General features: G+C 52.9%; 1 protein-coding gene and 1 long non-coding RNA gene across 9 annotated transcripts in view; both read left to right on the plus strand.

The window, feature by feature from the left end:
- SDK1 (sidekick cell adhesion molecule 1) overlaps positions 1 to 6,444 on the plus strand; it is an 823,726-nt gene extending 817,282 nt beyond the window's left edge. For all 7 annotated transcript variants that reach the window (XM_085016314.1, XM_085016312.1, XM_085016308.1 and 4 more), the window contains one exon: positions 2,961 to 6,444. In XM_085016314.1, coding sequence (XP_084872440.1) covers positions 2,961 to 3,206 — 246 coding nt within the window. In that variant the 3' untranslated portion in view covers positions 3,207 to 6,444. The remainder of the gene's footprint in view (positions 1 to 2,960) is intronic.
- A 486-nt stretch (positions 6,445 to 6,930) lies between these two features.
- The window catches only part of LOC102158292 (uncharacterized), a 150,254-nt gene continuing 136,638 nt past the window's right edge, over positions 6,931 to 20,546 (plus strand). Inside the window, exons 1-2 of one of the 2 annotated variants that reach the window (XR_014840034.1) lie at positions 6,931 to 7,182; positions 11,543 to 11,640. This is a non-coding gene — a long non-coding RNA (uncharacterized LOC102158292). The remainder of the gene's footprint in view (positions 7,183 to 11,542; positions 11,641 to 20,546) is intronic. The other variant, XR_014840035.1, reaches the window with a different exon arrangement.

Below are 20,546 nucleotides of genomic sequence, written 5' to 3' on the forward strand. Positions count from 1 at the left end.
AAAGCCAGGGATCACATCGCTGTGGTCCGACCCTGAGTGTTCTCTGGATTTTCACGAGAAAGGAGACTTTCGTTGTTTCGTTCCTCTGAGCTGCAGGAAACGTAGAACCAGAATCCGCGAGTGGACAAGTGACAGACCCGCCGCAGGGACTGAAGCAGGTTCCTCGGCGTCTCCATGGCCTTCGTCCTCTCTCCCCTCTGAGTTTACACCGCGCGTCGTCTTGTGAGCTCCTTGGAGGCCCCCAGAAAACAGGCGAAGAAGAAATTTTAACCAAGAGCCGAAGACAAAGGCGCCTGATCTCTCATCCGACATGACACTGGACCACCGCCATTGAGGCACTGGGCCTTTCCCAGTTGGGGACCGTGTCACGCTCAGGTGACGTCCGCGGCAGGGCCGGGCAGCCCTGGCTGGACCCCATCACGTTTCTGCAGTGACGTCTGAGGACACCCACAATGAGTCTCCCATCAGCTCAGCTCAGGGGCGGCAGCCTCAGAACCAGTTGTCAAACCAGCTTTTGGTTTCAGGGCGTCGTGGGCTTGGCAGGGACCGGGCCGGGGGGGTGGCTGGGGGTCGGGGGGCGGGCTTGGTCGTGGCTCCCGACGCCCGGGGCTGCACTGCACTTTCTTCCAGGACTCCTAACTCCCACCTCACAGGGTCACGGTGCGGGGACAGAGGTCGCGAGCGACAACCCCATGAGAAGCCAGGGCTCCTCCCATATTGTCACCATCACTGTCGTCCGCTGGGTGTCCTCTGCATCCGGGGATGTGTCAGCAGGGGACTTCGTAGCCTCGCTTCCAGGAGCGCTGCCTCCGCCAAAGCAGAGGACGTGCAGCTGGGCTCAGCGGCCCGCAGTTACGTTGCTGCAACACAGTTGAGGTGTAACGGCCTCAGAATTCCAGATCTGCAGCTTAGCATCACGTTCTTGGGAAGAGTCCACTGAAAGCCAGGTTTTCCGTCTGTGTCTGAAAAATCACAGGAATCTCTGGCCCTGCCGTGTACATGAGGGGTTTCTGCATAGCCCGGAGGACAAAGGCCAGCTCCCTGGGGGGACAGGGAGGCCAAGGTCAGAGCAACCGGCTCCGGCATGGCCACTGGGCTGTCACCCTCCAACCGCCAGGTGAAGGACAGCAGCAGGCAGGTCCCTCATGGCACCAGGGGTCACTTTGTCTTCATGAGTCTCTGGGGCCAGCAGGCAACCGTGCCTTCCTCCCCTTCCCCCGAAACCTGGCTGCTGTTCAGAATCCTCCCAGGCTTCCAAGGAATACAGGTTCCCAGGCCCCACCCCAGACTCACTGAATCAGGAAAGCAGGAGTCACAGCCCAGAAGCCGTGCTCTTCCAAGACCCCCTGGAGATGCTGGGACTGCACTGGGGGCCTCTCACTCCCTTATGCCACCCCGGCCGCTGATGCCCTCTGGGGAGAGAGAGAGGGCAGGAGTGACTGCACCCTTGACAGCGTGGCCACTGGCGGGTGAGGGGCAAAGCAAGATGCCAGCCTGTCCACTAGTGGTGCTCCGCCCCGCCAGGGTACCCCGAAAGGGGAGGGGCTTTACAATAACCACCGCCCCCGTTCCTGTCCCCTCCTTGAATCTAAAATGCTGGAAGCCACTCCACCCTGTCTGTAGCCCTATTTTTGGCATACGTCTCTGTGAGATCCCCAAGGGCGAGGGAACCCCTGTGTTTTCCGGGTCTGGGGAGCGTCTCTGTGGCCGCTGTCCCAGCAGAGCCCAGCCAGCCTGGCTCCCACCCCCACCACCACCACCAGGTGAGGGAAGCTCCCAGGATCCCAGGGAGGGTCCCAGGACCATCCTGCAGGTCCAGGACAGGGAACCGGAACCCTCCACACTCTGGGGAAAATACTTGAGCTGCTGCTGTCTAGGTCCGCGGTCCTTCCCGCGACGGAAAACCCGCTGCCGAGACAGGACTGCGCACGAAACAGCCAGGTGGACCCAGTGTTCTTAGTGGAAACCACTGCTTTGTTCTATAGAAAGAAAGTGGTGTGGTGTGGGGGGGGTTCCTGCCGTGGCTCAGAGGGTTAAGGACCCTCTCTGTGAAGGTGCGGGTTCAATCCCTGGCCTGGCTCAGGGGGTTAAGGATCCGTGCTACCGCGAGCTGCAGCTTAGGTCAAGGAAGCAGCTTGGATCCCGTGTTGCTGTGGCTGTGGTGTAGGCGGGCAGCTGCAGCTCCGATTCCACCCCCTAGCCCAGGGACTTCCATATGCCGCGTGTGCGGACCTAAAAAGAAAGAAAGAAGGGGAGAAAGGCCATCAGAGGGACTGATGTTTAAACACGGACAGGCTGCCCGCTTCCTCTGGCAGCCGCTCTGGGGTCGGGCCCCTCAGTGCCTGGAGGGGGAGGGTCCCTAGCACATCAGACATCAGGGCGTCCTGCTCGTTCAGCGCCTCCTTTCTCAGCCACCTGCCCTCAGAGGTGGGCATGGATGGCACGGTCCCTGGAAATGTGCCGGCCACGACGGGCAGGCCCCCTCCTCACCCCAGCGCTCAGAACGGGACCTGGGTCTGTGAGTCTGCACGGAGGTCTGAGCTGGCTTGGGCCCGGGTCCTCCCCCTCCGGTACTCTCATGCCTTCTGCTCCACGAGGACACACAGCACCCCCTGAGGCTGGGAGGGAGACAGAGTGTAGACCTTCCCGGGACCTGCTCAGGCACAGTGCTGGGTGGGGGAACAGAGACTGGAGAGCTGGGAGATGCCACGTGGTCTGGCTTGTCCTCAGCAGAGACGGCAGAGCTCAACCTGGGTCCTGGGTCTCATGGAGGAGGGCGGGGTGGGGGGTGTCTGCGGATTGTGTTGGGGGCTGGGACGCATCCGGGGATGGGAGGACGGCCCCCTTCCTGGCCATTCCCGCTCCCTGCTCAGCCCCCTGCCCGGCGATCACCAGCCCCCCCCATGCCCGCCCTGCCCCCAGGCCCCGGGCGCCCGCTGACTCTGCTCTGCCCTCCGCAGGGCACCGACTCCGAGTCCGAGGACGCGCCCCCCCAGCACTCCTTCGTCAACCACTACATGAGCGACCCCACCTACTACAACTCGTGGAAGCGGCGCGCGGGCGCGGCCCCGCACAGGTACGAGGCGGTGGCGGGGGCCGAGGCCGGGCCGGCCCCGCACGCGGTGGTCACCACGCAGAGCGCCGTGTTCGCGCCCGCGGCCCGCGGCGCCCGGACTCCGCTCACCGGCTTCTCCTCCTTCGTGTGAGCGGCGCCGAGGCGAGTCCGTTTCGGTTTAAGACAATCAGCTCCAGGAACCGAGCGCCAGCTTTGGTGTAAGAGCGTCTGACTCCTGCGGATTTTACCGACGTGTGAACACGAGATTTCAATTAGGAGAGGTGTTTGGGTTTTTTTTTTTCTTAATGGCTTTTTGTAACATCGCTGCTGGAAGCGGGGTTTCTTTGTTTCTCTTTTCTTTCTACGAGAAGGTGTATTTCACTGGGGCAGTGGCTCGGCACCCCGGACCCGGACCCGGACCACGGGCCACCTGCATCCTCCCCAGTCCCCCCCGGCTTCTGGTCTTGAGCCACCTAGGAAGGCTGGAGGGGGAGGGAGAGCGGGGGTCGCGTGAGGCCTTCGCCTCCTCCAGGACGCCCCCTTCTCGTCTCTACCTCCTGCCAGAGAACCAGGGCTGGCCTGGGGCTCCATCGGCCACCACTCCGCTGGGCGCTGGCTCCGGGCTGTGAAGAGCAGCCGTCCCAGCCGGGCCCGGGGCCTCCCAAGCCGACCGCATCCATCTCTGAGATGCTATGGCTCAGGAGTTGCTAGGCGAGGAATCCGCTTGCAGGTTCCCAGCAGTGGGGCAGCCGTCGAAGGTTCGGTTGTGTGTCATTCCAGGGGTGAAAATACCGGGCTCTCCCCTCCGTCCTTTCTTTCAACCCCATAGCGCAGGAGCAGGAAACGACCTCCGTGCCCCCCCCCCCCCCGCCCCCGCAAGCTCGCCCTTCCAGTGAATTCACAGCACACGCCTCCCCGCCACCCCCAGAAGACAAGACAGCGTCTGCAGAATCGCTTGTTGTGCAAGAGGTGTGCGTTGTTAACCAGACGATTTTTTAAATCTTTTTATCTTTTTTTAAAATATGTCACATGAGATGAATGAGTCAGCTGTCTCCAGGTGCCTTTTTATTAATGGTTTAGCTTTGTACGTGGGAAAGACGAAGAGCGACAGTGTCTCCAAATAAAGCCAAACAGCTCTGAGAAGAGGGGTCCCCAGTCCCCCCCGTGCCTGCCAGGCCCCCCACCCCCCACCCCGTGCGCGTGGCTCTGGTCTTTCCTGGAGCCTCCTTGCTCCCTCCTGCCGCTGCTGTGACTGCGGTGCTGCTGCGTCCCCTGACCCCAGGCCAGCTCTTAGCCTTAACGGGTTTTCTGGAAACCTTTTCTTTTCTTTCCTCGTTCTTGTTTGCTTTTGGCTTTTTAGCTGAAAGGAAAGAGCGTGAACTATGTTGAAAGTCTGAAAGTCCAAACTAGAGGTGCAGGGATGGCTGCTGCTGCCAGCGCGGGCGAGCCCAGGGGCTGCGGGAGGGCCTCGCTTCCCGCCTGCTCAGCAGGAGCCTGTGCACACCCCCAGGGCACAGCGAGCAAGTGGCCTGCCTGACCCAGAGGAGGGAGTGGGCGACCCAGAGGAGGGAGTGGGCGGCCCAGCGACTGGCCACTGCCAGCAGGGAGGCAGCCTCGTGGCTCTTCTCCCTCCGCCTCCTGGGCAGAGGTCTGTCTGGACCCTCTGCTATCAGAGTTGCTGGGTGTGGCCCCAGAATTGTTGTTGTGTGAAAAAAACAAAAAACAAAAAACCCTTTTCTGTTTGAGTTTTGTGTCGGTGACAAACCCTTTTGCAGTTTCTCCAAAAGTAGGGGTAGGGGGTGTGGAAGGGTTCTCTCCTCTCTCCAGCCCTCCCTTCCTTTTTCCAAGTGGAGGGAAAACATTCTAAACCAAAAATCCTAGCTGCTCTGCCCAAAGCCTCTCCTGCATGAGAATCACCCCCACGGGTCCCTGGATGGGACCCGCCTGGGGCAGGGCCACCTCTGTCCCCCTCGGCCCCAAAGGGACAGGTGGACAGGAAGCTGTGAGGCTGCAGCTCAAATTTCTCAGAAGCCGAGCGATGGATGGAGGCCTTGGACAGACACTGCCTTCCGTGCTCTGCTCTCTAAGCCATACGGACGTTGCTTGCACGTGGGAAAGGGCTGAGCTGTCCTAGGATGAGGATGGTTTGGTTTGAGGTGTGTTTCTGGCTTTGGGGTCTTTGTGACAACACGACGCATCTTCCCGGGCTCTATACCTCTGTGCGCTCTCTGCTTGGAGTGAAGCTCTTGGCCATGGAACTGTCTGTACAAGGCTGTGACTCGAGGCTGCGGATGGGTGTTGGCGTCTCTGCTCCTCCCCTGGCTGGGGGCTCGGGGCCGAGGGAGCCAGAGGGACAGAGTGGGTTAGATTTCGGCCTCCAGACAGGATGGGCACTGGGAAGCGTTCCTAACCTCTCGTATTTAGGAAGGGGGCAGAAATCGCACCTAACAGGAAAATGGATATTGGATTTTAATCCTGGTTCCAAATAAAAAGGACAGGCCACATTTCTGTGGCCAAGGCAAGGAGAACTGTTCTGTCCTGCCTCCTTCTGCAGCGACCCCCTGCGGTGTCTCGTGGTCAGCGGTGGCTGAGTCCCCCAAGGTCCCAAGACACGCAGGAGAGGTGCGCTTTCTGGGTGAGGGTGATGCAGCAAAGCAGCCAGCAGGGCCACGCTCTCTCTCTCTGAGCTGAGGGGCCAGGTTTGCATGGAGCTCTGGGCGCTTCCCGCACAGGTTCCCAGGCCAGTGGGCGGCAGGGGCAGGGCAGCGGGCAGTCCTTGTGCCCAGCGGGCGGGCATGGAATGCGTCCCCTTGAGCTCCCGCACCTCCTCCAGTTGGCCCAAACTGAGCTTCTCCTTCCCCAGCCGAGCTTTTGAGGAACACTGATAAATGTCACCTCGGAGGAAGACGTGCGTAGGGCAGCGTGGGGAGAGGCCGCGAGAGGCGGGAGAGGAAGGCACACACTTCTCCGCAGGCGCCTTGTGGCCTTTGACCGAGACTGGACTGCAGCATGGTGTTTGCGTAGTGGTTCCTAGCATGGTTTTCAGTTTTTACGAATTCCTGGCACACAGTGTAGTTTATTCTCCCAATGAGCAATCAATCCAAGTATCCAGATGCGGCTCTCTGCCTCGGCATCCCTGTAGCATGGACCGTCCGAAAGGTGGGAACAGGTGGACATCCAGGAACTGAGCTGGTCTGCGGGCTGCCTCGTTCCCTGTCCGCTTCACCTGCTGGTTTAGGTGGCATAGGTCACTCCTGATATTTTCCCGGCAACATTTTCTGGAATTGTGCAGATTAAACTAGATCGCATTAAAAAAAAAAAAAATCTTGTAGGAAGACAGAGAGGTGCTATGGGTACGATTTTTAATAAAAACATCATTTTGTTCCTTACGCGCCTGTGATTTTCTTCAACGAGCGTTGATGAAGCCCCCCATGAATTCTAGGGCTGTGGGTCAAACACTGAGACGTAACCCGGGTGCTGTGCCGAACCGCACATTGTCCCGGGGCCCCGGTGGAGGCAGGGGTGACATGCAGCGGAGGTGAGGTCAGAGGGCTTCAGTTCGAGCCCTACGGGGCCTGCGTGGACAGCAGCCACCCTCAGTGCTGCCACCTGCTGGACCCCAAGAAGACTTCCCGGGCCGGGAGGGAAGACCTTAGCCTGGCCTCCTGAGGACGCGCCCCTCCCCTTCCCAGGAGGCCCCGCGGCTCGGGCGGTGAGCCCTCCCTCCCCTCTCCTCCCCTCCCCCCCCTCCCCTCCCCTCTCGTCCCCTCCCCTCCCCTCCCGCCCGGCCGGCCGCGCGCTGCGGGCCCGTGGCTGCAGTACCAGCGTCCGCCAGCGGGGGCGCAGCTTTGCCAGCAGGTCCCGCCAGCCCCTTAGGGTCGTTCTCCACGTGGTGCTTAAAAATCCCAGGGCCCGCGCCGGGCCCATTAACACAGTCTCTGGGCGGTGGACCGACGCACCCAATTCGGGGGGTCGGTGGGGGATGGAGCAGCTGCCCAAGTGATTCCCAGGTGCCGCCATGGAGGACGTGCGCTGGGAAGGCGGGGGCCGGGTTCGAGCAGGAGGGCCCTTGGCTCCGACGCGGCCCCTGTGCTCCGGAAGCGAACGCTGCCTCGGACAAGCCACAGGTGAGAACACTCTCCTTTTCTCTTCTCCCCTCCATCCTTGAGGTCCCCTGTGCCAGTATTTTGGAAATTGTCGCTGCCGTGTGAACAGGTAGCTGGCTTGTGCTGCACGCTGCCTTTCCCGGGGGTGGGGGGCGGGGGGGGGGTGCTGCACAGGACTCCCCAGGCCCAGTGAGGTGGGCACCTCAGGGTCCCATTTTGCAGATGAGGAAGCCGGCCCCGTGTGAAGCATTTGCCCCAGATAGGCAAGGGTCAAACGCAGGTCCCAACGTGGGCACCGGCAGCTGCAGAATGGGTGCAATCACCCACCACCCGCCTTCCAGAGGGTGGTCCGCCTACCCCAGGCTTTCCTCCAGCCCCAGGACAGCAGCTCGGGAAGATGGATGGGTCTGCTGCCCGGCACCTAGGCAGAGAGGAGCCCGGAGCTCAGGAGATTTTAATCTCCCGGCATCCTTCTCTCTATCAGTGAAGAGAAAACGCCGGAGTCAACTTGCACAACTTGGCCCGTTCTGTGCAAAGCCTCGCCACTGTTACCATTACTTTAGCTTAACTTGGCCTGAGGCTGCAGCCTACTGGCCACCTGGAGGGGTCCTGGTACCTGGGGGCCATGCTCTGAGCCCAGGCAGTGCCCTCCCTCCGCTCGATGGGTGCCTGTAAGGGGCCTCGGCAGCAACACAGGGGGAGCCCTGAGCCCCCGGGAGCAGCTGCATCCTTGGCCTGGACCTGGGAGAAAATCAGGCCTCATTTCCAGCTGAGACAAGCAGACGGTGCCTGTTGTAGACAAGATCCGCCAGGCAAGCAGGGCCGAGTTCACAGCCCTCTGTGGACCCAGCCTTAAGCACGTTTTCCACAAAGCGAGCCATTTCCAGAACAAAAAAAGCCACTCTGAAAATCATGACTGATTTTTCAATGGCTCCAGCCCAGAGCGGCCTCTTCTTGGGAAGCCGTGCCCGCCACCCGAAACGTTTGGGATGGACTCGGGTACATGAGACCAGGGACCAGAGCTGCCGCCTCCTGCACGGCCTCCTGACCGAGAAGGGGGGGACCCCTGCCCTTCCCAGTGGCTCCACCTTCACAGAGCACCCCCTGCGGGCAGAGGAGCCCAGGGCGCGGGAGGCCCAGTGCACAGAACAGGCGGAGCCAGGAGGGCTCCTGGGGGTGGTGTCAAGGCCTCGCTGTGCTCTTGGGAAAAAACTGAGATACTGGCCGCAAGCGCATCCGTTCACAAGCAGGTGTCAGAGGTTTGGGTGTCTCATGAAGCAGAGCCATTTTCAGATACTCTGTTTGGAAGCCAGAGACGCTTTTGCAAACCTGATCAATCAGCCTGTTTTCCAAACACGATCCGTTCGCCAGACGCCCCTTTTAAAGTGCTTTGAACATGTCCCTGGCTGTGCTCGTACAAGTACCTTCGGAGTTGCCAAAATCTCTTTCCCTTTAACGGCTGGAGTCAATTAACGGCCAGCATGGGTGAGAATGCCAAGCTGTTAATTGTGGGCTTTGAGGTCTTAAAATGTCCTGCGTCTCCTCAGATAAGACAATATTCTGCAGTCATTAAACAAACCACTACATTATGGGGTTGAATCTGATCCAGACGCAACTATTTTAGTAGAAAAAAATTTCAGGCATCCTGAAAGCATTTCCCTGGGATTCTCCAGCCAGCAAACAGCGTGAGTCGCCTGCTGACTTAGCAGGGCCCGGAAGACCCCGTGGGGCCCCCACAGGGAGCCCAGGAAGAAATACCGCGGACCCCTGAGTCTGGAGGGGAAGGGCCTCTGCCTCCCTTGGTCTTTGGAAGCATTTGCTGTAGAAATTGAGAGCTGGAGGATTGAGGACTTGCCGCTCCAAAAATGAGGGGGTCACAGAAACCCAGCCAGCCAGTGGAGAAAGGGGGTCCCCCACAGAGGGGGCTTTGCCCGCATCTTCATCATCCACTCCAGTGGCGCCCGCGCTCTGCCCCATGTGGGCCCGGCCCCTGCAAAGCCCAGAGATGAGGCCTTCCTCCCCAGGGTCACCCCAGCACAGTCGTCACCCCAGGTGAGAGATGTGCAAAGATCTTGTGTGTACGTACTTGCACACGCACGCACACACTCACACACACACACACAGTGGAACAACTCCAGGAAGTTGGAACACACAGAAGGCGGAATAGCTCCTTTGCAAGATGAACAGTCTTGGTAACAGTCACCCCTGGGGAGGGGACGAAAGGAGAGCCACCAGGTCGAGTGCCCCTGACCTTGGCGCCATTTGTGTTTTTCACCAGTTACATAGATTATCTTTTTTAACGAAAAAGAGGAAAATGGAGCAGGGCTGGAGCTCTGAGCTGCTCGGGTCACTGCCCGGCCCTGCTCCCCAGTGCTGGTCCGGCATCCTGGGCAGTGGACAGCAGTGGGAATTGAAGATGATGCGCCACTTCCCAGCTGTGTGGTCTTGGGAGAATCGCTAGACCTCTCTGATTTTTTTTCCTCTATCCCTCAAGGTGATTTTGAGGCTTAAGTGAGAAGTGGGTGGGGATATGGTCTGTGACTCCGAAGCTGTGTCAGTGTCGCTTTGTTCCTGTTGTCACCACTGCCCCCATCTCAGGGCATCTGAAGAAGACGTGGCGCCCACAGAGGGTGTGAGCCGTCCCTGCCCGGGGGTGGGGGTGTGTGCAGAAAACCCAGCACCTGCTCTGACACTCAGGCCCCCCCGCAAATGCACTCCTGCTCGTAGGTTTAGATGAAAGCAGCCCCATTCAAAACCAAGTCCACTATGCAGGGTTCAGCCAGTTATGTAGTTACCTGTCACCTGGGGACAGCGTAGGGTCTTGGGACCGAGAAATTGTGCCTTGGGTCAGTCCCACTTCCATTCAGAACTGAATCCTGGGAAGTGTCATACTTTGCAAAAAATCACTTTTGCTTGGTTTTGGTTTGGTTTGGGGGTTTCTGTTGTTGTTGTTTGCTTTTTAGGGTGGTCCCCGTGGCATATGGACGTTCCCAGGCTAGGGGTCCAATTGGAGCTATAGCCACCGGCCTACACCACAGCCATAGTGACTCAGGATCCGAGCCACATCTGCGAGCTACACCACAGCTCACGGCAACACCAGATCCGTAACCCACAGAGCAGGGCCAGAGATCAAACCTGCCTCCTCATGGATACTAGTCGGGTTTGTAACTGCTGAGCCACAACGGGAACTCCTAAAAACTCTTTCTGAAGTTTTAGAAATACGTTATCTAAGTCATGACTTGAAAACTTCAGTCCCTAAGCCCCACTGTCCCCAGCCCCTGGCTCCTCTTTTGCCCCGTCCTGCCCTCCTTGTCCCGGGCTCCTGGGTAGCCTTTAATTCTGATGGCCTGTCGTGTCGGGGACAATCACCCCTGAATTTGGCGTCTGAATTTCCTGTCTCCTCTGAGCGAATCAGAATCCACCTCTTACTAAACTGCCAACGCACTGTAATCCCAGTGAGGCTACGCGGAGCCCTGGCGGCTCTTAGCAGAGATGCCTGGAAAGCAGGACGAGGGGTCCCGGGGGGAGAAACACACGGTCAGACGAGGCCGTGGACGTGACAATTCCCGATGCCCGCGTGGCTCTCAGAAAGGTGGCTGTTTGGCCAGTCCCGCCACCAGCCAGTCTGCCCTCTTTGACGTCCTGCTTCCTTCGTGCCGACGGGCAGAGGGACCGATCGCCAAGCCGGGGCTTAGGAACGAGCCAGGCCAGCAGGAGGCAGCTAAACAGAGGACGATGGCGTGGCAGGCTGGCCAGGACTGAGCATTCCCGGATTCTCACTGTGGCCGAGAGGCGCAGGCTTTGCAGCGCCGTCCTCCCGGTTTACAGATCTCCAGGAGCTACCGTCCCCCTCCAGAGCTGTCCAGCCCCCCAGGCTCGCCCCCGCTGGTTATAAGGTTGCTGCGGGAGCGTGGAGGGCTTCCCTGCGTCTCTCTATGGAAGTGCACCTGCGTATGGAGTTCTGTTTCCTGGAGCCGTGCGTGCTCACCTGCCAGGGGTAACTTCTAACCTCTCCAGCCTCCTCGTCAGGGCCTCACAGAGGCCCCGTGGGGAGGTTCATGAGACATTCTCAATATTTCAAAATGCACCCCCCCCCAAAGTTATCTCTTTTCCTTAGGCCGTGCAGCCTCTGCTTTTCCTTCAAATGGCATCAGTGTGAAATAAAGCCCCACGCGGGGTGGGGGGTGCACTGCGGCAGAGCCGGTGGTCTGGATCCACGCCCAGGTCCCATCCTCCCTGGCTGTGTGGCCTGCGGTCGGTTCTCCCGTCTGTGAAACGCTTGAAGTGCTCAAGCGTAGGGTGCCATTGTGACTGAGCCCGATGCGTCAAATAACGATCAAAGAGAAACCAGGTTTTTCTGAATAATCGTCCCCTCCTTCAGCAGATCAACGCTGAGCCCTTCCCACCGGGGTCCAGGTGCTGGGATCCATCAGCGAGCAGACCAGACACACCCGCCCTCCTGGTGGACCCGACTTTCAGGTACGGGGAGCCCCGAGGGACCAGTAGGTATAATTCACGGTAAAGTGCACAAGGCTGCTCGGTGCTGATAAACACACCAAAAACAGAAACAACCCCGGGACAGGAGATGGGGCGTGGGGGCAGGAGGGGCCGCTGGCCCTGTAACCAAGGTCATGAGCCGCAGCCTCGATGATGAAGTGGCTTTTCCTCAACCACCTGAAGGACCCAAGGATGCAGTTATTTGAGAAAAGGTAAATGAACTTGCTAAATTGAGAAAATCTTCCCGAAACACGTTCACGATGGGCGGAAGAGCAGCGTGGCTCTTGAGAGGAGCCCTTGGGAGTCCAGAGCGTGGGTCACTCTGCTGTGGGTTTGTCAAGCCAGCCCTCGTGCTGAGAAGTGAAGAGGCAGAGGTTCCTTCCGGGCAACAGGCTGGACCGCTGCCCGGTGGGGCCAGGGCGCTCGTTGGTCTAGATGTGGGGTTTGCACACAGCAGCCACGGGCCAGGTGCTGCCCAGCCCCCTGCCACGTAAGTTTTTTTCCTAACAGCTGGATTGAGACACAGGCTCCGTGCCTTTCAAGCGCACGGGTCCCCGGTTCTGACTGGTCCGTCTCCAGCGTCGCACAGCTCTCGCTTCGTTCCCGTTTCAGGATGTGTTCACTGTCCCCAAAGGAACGCTTACCCCATTAGCCGTAACTCGGGCCTGCCCCCCTCCCAGCCTGGACAACCGCAGATCCGTTTCCCGTCTCCACAGATTCGCCTCTTCTGGACATTTCATATAAACGAGAGCGAACCGTGGGTGGAGTCTTGTGACCAGTTGCTTTTGCTGAGTGTGGTGTTCGTGAGGTCCCAGGCTGTAGCCTGTGTCCACTCCCTTTGTTGTTGCTGTTTTGTCGAATCCTATTCTAGGGTGTGGATGGCCCCCTTTTTTTTTTACCCACTCAGCAGGTAATGGACGTTCCAGTTATTTCTGGGTTTGCGCACGACGATCAGTGCTGCCGTGTGCTTACAAGGTTTTGTGTGGACGTAGATTTTCATTTCTTTTGCGCGTATACCTGGAGGTGGAACTGCTGGTGGTGAGGCAGGCGCCTCTCTGTTTCGAGTTTTGAGGAACCGCCGGACTGGTTTCCGATGTGGCTGCACCGTTTACTCCCATCCTTGGAGTCTGGGGGTTCCCGTTTCTCCACATCTTTGCCAGCACTTGTCGACGCTTGTAATTTTCTGGCATTTTCCTCCCAGCCATCCTGTGGGTATAAAGGGGGGCCTTTCGGTTTAATTCGCCTGCTCTGAAAACCGATGCTGCTGAGCAGCCACAGGTGCTTACCTGATGTGAACGTATCTTTTGAGAAACGGTTATTGAAATACTTTGCCCATGTTTACACTGAGCTGCTTGTCTTTCTATCATTGCTTTCTTAAAGGTTCTTTGCATTTTCTGGATACAAATCCCTTATTAGATAAGGGATTCGTAAATATCTTCTCCCATTCCGTGGTTGTATTTTCATTCTTGATGTTGTCCTTTGAGGCACAAAAATGTTTAGTTTTGATGAAGTCCTGTCTTTCCTTTATCATTTGTGGTTTCAGTGTCTCATGAAAGAACTTATTAGGAACTCACTGCCCAGCCCAAACGCACAAAGATTGACGTCTTTGTTTGCTTCTAAGAGTTTTATGGCTTGAGGTCTTACGTTTAGGCTCGTGATCTACTTTGAGTTAATTTCTGTGTATGGTGTGAAGTACAGGGTAAAATTATTTCTTTGGCTTATGCATTATCATGCAGTTGTCCCAGCACCATTTGTTGAAAAGGCTATTCTTTCCATCATTGAATTGTTTTGGCGCCTCTGTCAAAAAAAAAAAAAAAAATCAATTGGCTATAAATGTGAGGGCTTATTTCTGGATTCCCGATTCTGTTCCCTTGAGCTGTGTATCTCTCCTTGTGTTAATACCACACTGCCTTGATTATGGCCAGTCATTGTTGAAATTGGGAAGCCTGGCTCCCCAAGCTTGATTCCTCATTTTCAAGACTGTTTTGGCTCTTCAAGATCCTACATATTTCCAAATAAATCTTAGGCTCAGTTTGTCAATTTCCGGGGTGGGGAGAAAGAGCCGGCTGGAATTTTGATAGGGATTGCACTGAATCTGTAAATCAGTCTGGGGGATGTTGCCATTTTAACAGCATTCAGCTTTCCGATCCATGAACATGGGATGTCGTCTCATTTATTTAGGTCTTTAATTTCTTGGCAGTGGCGTAGCCCAGCAAACCCTACCCCAGCCAGACAGTCAAGTTTAGTGTCAGCGATGTCCTGCAGACAGCATGCTCCCCTGATTTGAGCTGGTGAGGTCATTTCACCTCCGGGGTATTCCTCCCCCAAATCCATAACCAGTCTAGTTATGAGGGGAAGAAAATCATAAAAACCCCAGTCAGGGGGCAGTCTACAAAATACCTGACCAGGACTCCTCAAAACTCAAGGTCTAAGAAAGAGAGAGAGAGAAAGGGAGGGAGGGAGGAAAGAAAAGAAGAGAAAAAAGGAAGTCCGTTTGAGTAACTGTCCCCGACCAAGGAGCCTAAGGAAACATGACCACGTGTGATGAGGAAGCAGAAGAAATCCTGGACCTGAAAAAGGACCGTAAGGGAAATCCAGATAAAATGTGGGGTTGAGTTACTGGTCATTTATCAATGTCCATTCCCTATCTGTGGCAAATATACGAGGAGAACATAAGACATTAGCAGTAGGGAGAAAGGGTGTGGGCTGTGCAGGAATTCTCTGCACGCTCTTTGCAACTTTTCTGTAAATCTAAACTCAAGAGGATTCTGTTAAAGTTTAGATTTCTAAGTAAATTATGCCTGTGTAGTGACATGGAGGGATTCCTGAGACATGTGAAATGGACAGAACAAGTTAGAGAGCAGTCTTTATAGCGTTTGCCTGTTTATAGAAAGCAGAACTGTACATTTCTAGATGTACATTGTGTGTAGGTAAATACAGAGGGTGTGCGGTCCCTAAAGAAACAGCTAGACCAAGAAAAATAATTGCCTCTAGGGAATGACAAGGATGGGGAAGGGAGGTGTGGCGAGGGGCGTTACATGGTAGAACAGAAGAAGGTACAGAAGAGAGACTCCTGCTTCCAGAAAAATGGACTAGACATGCTGCTGCTCTTTCTCCACTAAGTACAGCTAAAATCCTGGATATTTGTATTTTTTAAAAGAAGAAGATGACGGAGAAATGGAGAGATGGTCACGGATCTCGGGCCTCAAGAAAGGACATGAGTTCTCTGGGTTTTCTTTGGCTTCATTCTGCCCCCGCTTGTCCTAGGACACCAGTGCGTTTGGATCACACAGAACCCCCAAAAAGCCTGTCCTCCCCAGACAAAGGACCAGGAAAAGGGAGCCTAGCAAAACAGAACACATCTTAACAATAACTCTGCTATTCCAGCCAAACACCACAGAGACAAGAGGGGGTCTCTGGCTCCCGCCAGCAAAGACCAAGTGGGAGACCTCCCAACACCCCCCTCTTCCCTCCTGCTGCCACCTCACAGTTTCGGAGAGGGCCACGTGGGGAGCCGGGACGGTGCCAAGATCCCATGGGGCGCCTGGACCTCCGCCATCACCTGGAGGTGGCAGGGTGTCCTCTACCTCCCCGAGAGGAGTGGGGGTGGTGCCGAGGGAGAGTCAGGACGTTTCCTGCCACGCCGCAGTAGCGCAGCCACCCCCACCTCCGCGTCAGCAGAGGCCGCCTGGGAAACGGGAATGGGGAGCCGAAAGTCCACCCCCATTCAGCTGTAACAAGGGACACCTTCACGCCCAGGAGACAACAGCTGACGCTAAATGGAGCCTGGCCTCCCACCCCCCCCTGGCAGTAACAGGCAATGTCCCCTGCCCCCATTTTAAGCCCTGATAAAATGTAAACTTTATATAAGATACAGAGCCCCAGAACACAATATCCAAAATATCCAGGTTTCAGTTGAAAATCACTCGTTGTACCAAGAACCTGAAGGACTGTAAAATGAATGAGAAAAGGCAATTAACATACACCACGGCCAAAATAATACAGTTCTTAGAACGATCCCGCACAGGTTTTAAAGCAGTCGTTGTAAGAAGGGTTTGATGAGCGATTACAAGTACACTGGAAAAAATGAAGAAATTGAAAGAGTCAACAGAGAAATGGAAGATGTAACAATCACATGGAAAGTTTAAAACTAAAAAGTGGGGCAAATGAGGCGTACCCGTCGTAGCTCAGTGGTTAACGGATCCGACGAGGAACCACGAGGTTGTGAGTTCCATCCCCGGCCTTGCTCAGTGGGTTAGGGATCCGGTGTTGCCGTGAGCCATGGTGTAGGTTGCAGACACAGCTCAGATCCCGCGTTGCTGTGGCTCTGGCGTAGGCTCCACTTCAACCCCTAGCCTGGGAACCTCCATATGCTGCGGGTGTGGCCCTAAAAAGACAAAAAAAAAAAAAAAAAAGGTAGGGTAAATGAAATAAAGATCTCAGTGGAGAGATTCAGCAGCAGAATGGAGAGGCCAGAGGAAAGCATCAGTGAACTTGAGGACAGAACGATGACAATTAATCTGAACAACAGAGAGAAAGTTGACCAAAAAAACAAAATGAACAGAATCTCAGAGACATCTGGAACTATCACAGAAGACCTGACATATGGGTCATCAGAATCCCAGGAGAAGATGAGAAAGCAGGTGTGGCCAAAAAGGCATTTAAAAAAAAATGGTTGAAAATTTCCCACATTTGATAAAAGATGGAAATATCTGTGTTCAAGAAGCTGGGTGACCCCAAAAATGATAAACTCAGAAGAAATCCATGTCAAGACACACAGTCCAGCTTCTGAAAACTAAAGATAAAAAAAAAAAAAAATCTGAAAAACAGCCAGAGAGGAGTTCCCGTCGTGGTGCAGAGGAAACGAATCTGACCAGGACCCTTGAGGATGCAAGTTCGATCCCTGGCCTTGCTCAGCGGGTTAAGGATCCAGCGTTGCTGTGAGCTGTGGTGTAGGTCGCAGACGCGGCTTGGATCCCGAGTTGCTCTGGCTGTGGTGTAGGCCAGCAGCTACAGCTCCGATGCAACCCCCTAGCCTGGGAACCTCCACATGCTGCAAGTATGGCCCTAAGAAGCAAAAAAAAAAAAAAAAAAAAAAAAAAAGCTATAGGGGAACATATTTGAAATGACAATGATTTCTCATCAGAAACCATGGAGGCCAGAAGAGAAGAAGGACACATTTTAAGCACTGAAAGCAAAGAATTGTCACTTACAGTCTTACATCCAGCAAAAGCATCCTTCAGGAACAAAGGAGAACAAAGACAGTCTCAGATTAAGGAAAATTGGTAGCCAGAAGATCTCGAAGAGACACGCGAAAGGAAGCACTTCCGACAAGAAGAAAATGATACCAGCAAGAAACTCAGAACGTGAGGGAGGAAGGACGAACAGTGGAGAACATGGAGAAGTGGGTAAATTGGATGGGGTTTTCTTCTCCTGTGGGCTTTCCAAGTTGTGTTTGACAGTTGAAGCAGAAATTATAACACTGTCTAATGTGTCCTCATTTATGTAGAGGAAATATTTAAGACAGCTATTTTACAGGCGGGGGAAGGGAAGGGATATAAGGTTTCTGTGCTTTATTGGAACTGGTTAAAATGGCAGCACAAATAGACTGTGATAAGTTATGTACATATAAATAATTCAAAAGCAACAACTGAAACAATTAGAAAGACGCACACACAAAAAGTGCTGTAGGTAAAAAGCCGTGCATGCCATTTGAATCATGCTCGTGTCACCCACAGGAGGGCAGAGACAGGAAAACCAAAACGATACAGAAGGAACTGCAAGAAAAAAATTCCACGGCAGTACTAACGTTGTAATAGTGATTTTAAATACACACAGTCTGGATATACCAAGTGTCAACAGGATTGACTGGGGCGGGGGGGTGGGGAATGACCAAACTATAGGCTGTCTAGACTAAACTTATTTATAGTGATGGAAGTAGGTTGAAAGTATAGGGATAGAAAAGTATTAATCAAAAGAAAGGAGATGGAGCTATATAAAATCAGATAGAGTAGACTCCAGAGCAGAGAAAACGACCAGAGACAGATGGGGGCATACATACGTCAAGATTAAAGGGCAGTCCAACAAAAAGCCATAACAGTCTTCCATACAGAAGTGAGATATGTCAGGGGAGTTCCCGTCATGGCGCAGTGGTTAACGAATCGACTAGGAACCATGAGGTTGCGGGTTCGGTCCCTGCCCTTGCTCAGTGGGTTGACAGTCCGGCCGGCATTGCTGTGAGCTGTGGTGTGGGTTGCAGACGCGGCTCGGATCCTGCATTGCTGTGGCTCTGGCGTAGGCTGGCAGCTACAGCTCCAATTCAACCCCTAGCCTGGGAACCTCCATATGCCGCAGGAGCGGCCCAAGAAATGGCAAAAAGACACACACACACACACACACACACAAAGAAGTAAAATATGTCAAAGCCAAAACTGGTAGAGCTGAAAGACCATTCTACAATTAAAGTCTTCCACATCCTTCTCTCAACAACTGATGGAACAGGTATTTGGGAGAAAGTTTGTTTATGCAAAAGCTCAACAGCAGCATCAACCATCAGGTTTAATTAACCTTTATAGAAAAAGCTCCATTTAACAGCAGCAGAGAACACATTCTTTTCAAGTGTTTACGGAACCTTATCCAAGACAGATCGTATCCCGAACCGTAAAACAGACCTCCCTACATTGAAGAACGTTGACGTCCTAAACAGAGTGTGTACTCAGAGCACGATGGAATGGAGCTGCAAATCAATAATAGACAGGAGGAAATCCTCCAGACATTTGAAATCTAAAAAATGCAACTCTAAATAATCAGTGGGTCAAAAGGACGTCTCAGGGAATGAAAAAATTACATGTACCAGAATTAAAATGAAAATACCTATCAATGCGTGGGTTGAAGCTAAATCTTCTGAGAGGGAAATTTATAGCACTAAATATTTACATGAAAAGAAAAGACATTGTCAATAGTTTAATCTTCCACCTCAAAAAAATGAGAAAAATAAAACTAAAGCAAGGAGAAGGAAGTAAATAATAAAGATGAGCTCAGAAATCAAGCAAATTTAAAATGGGAAAATAATAGAGAAAAGCCTGCAAGACAAAATGATGGTTTTTTGGAAAGTTTAAGAAATTTGACATACCTGTAGCAAGACTGACAAATAATAAAAGAAAATACATAATTATCGTGAAGAAGACAGGAACTGTTATTTCAGATCCTGTCGGCATCAGAAGAACAAGGGACTCCTATAAATAGCACTACCCACTTCAGTTTGACAATTTAGATGAAATGGATTAATTCTTTGAAAAGTACTATCTTTCAAACTCAGTATGAAATAGATCATTTGCATAGCCTCCCAACTATTAAGGAAATCCGTAATTGAATTTTTAATTTAAAATATCCTAAGAAGAAAGCTCCACGCTGAGATGGTTTCACTGGAGAACTGGAGCAACTATTTAAAAAACAATTAACACCAAATCCATAGAATCTGTCCCAGACAATAGAAGAGTGAAAACTTTCTGCCACAAACCTTATGAAGCAAATATTAGCCTGATGCTAAAATCAGGTGAACACCCTTCAAAAAGAAAATTGCAGATCAATTAGACTATAGAGACAAATTCCTAACAAAAGATTAGCAAATAGAATTCCGCAGTATATGCAAAGAATTATGCACTCTGACCAAATATGGTTTATTCCAGGCATGCAGAGCTGCTTCAACACGAGAAGGCTCGTCAACATAATCTGCTACGTTAGCTAAAGAAAGAGCACATGATCACATCAGTTGATGCAGGGAAAGTATTTGAAAGAACTCAATCCCCATTCACATAAAAACTCTCAGAAAATTAGGAGTAGAGGGTAACTACTGCAATTAGTGAGAGGATATCTGCAAAAATTCTAGAACTAACACCATCCTTAAAGGTGAGGACAGAATGCATTCCCCTTAAAGTTGGGAGCACGGCAAGGACGTCCACTCTCACCACTGCTATTAAACATAGTTCTGGAAGTGCTGTCCAGAGAACGGAAGTCAAAATGGAAAGAAGAAATAAAACGTTCCCTGTTTGCAGACAATGTGATGATCTGTGTGGAAAATCTTAGGGAATCTATAAAAAAAGAAACTTGCACAACTAATAAATGAGTTCAGCAGGATCTATGTACAAGAACTGTATACAAGATCACTTTATAAGTGTCAGTATACTATACACCAGAAGTGTTTTCTGTCCTTTTGCAGTGCCTATGATAAAACATAATACCACTTCTAATTGCTGAATGATGAAATACATAGAGTGAGTCTAATAAAACACAGATAGGACATAGATGCTGAAAAATAAAGACTGCGGATGAAAGAAATCAAGGCAGATCTAAATCGATGGAGAGACATACCATGTTCATGGACTGGAAGATGCACGTAGGAAAAATGTCAGCCCTACCCAACTGATACGCAGACCTAACATGATTTCTGTCCATATCCACATGACTGTCTGTAAGACAAGATTATTCTAAAATTCATATGATAGAAAACTGACAGAACACACTAAACCAGCTATAATGGAAAAAAACAAAAATCATTATGTTAAAAAAAAAAAAAGAATCTAATACCCACCACTTGACCACATATGGACCTGTAAGGTGTTTGTCACTTGGAGATATTGCATCATTTTTTGTAAAGAATGTCAGTGGTCATTGGGATAAGGTGTTTATTAATTCAATACAACGCCCCCAATTTTTTAAATAAATAGTAAAATAAAATAAAATTCATATGAAAACCTGAGCAATTCCAAAAAAGAAGAACCATGTTCCCTAACTTTAAGACATTATATTGCTGCAGGAGTTCCCGTCGTGGCGCAGTGGTTAACGAATCCGACTAGGAACCATGAGGTTGCGGGTTCGGTCCCTGCCCT

Source organism: Sus scrofa, chromosome 3 (genome assembly GCF_054392235.1).
Source record: "Sus scrofa isolate SSC_HxYL_T2T_F1_AM1 chromosome 3, Sscrofa_HxYL_maternal_Yorkshire_Landrace_v2.0, whole genome shotgun sequence".
NCBI lineage: Eukaryota > Metazoa > Chordata > Mammalia > Artiodactyla > Suidae > Sus > Sus scrofa.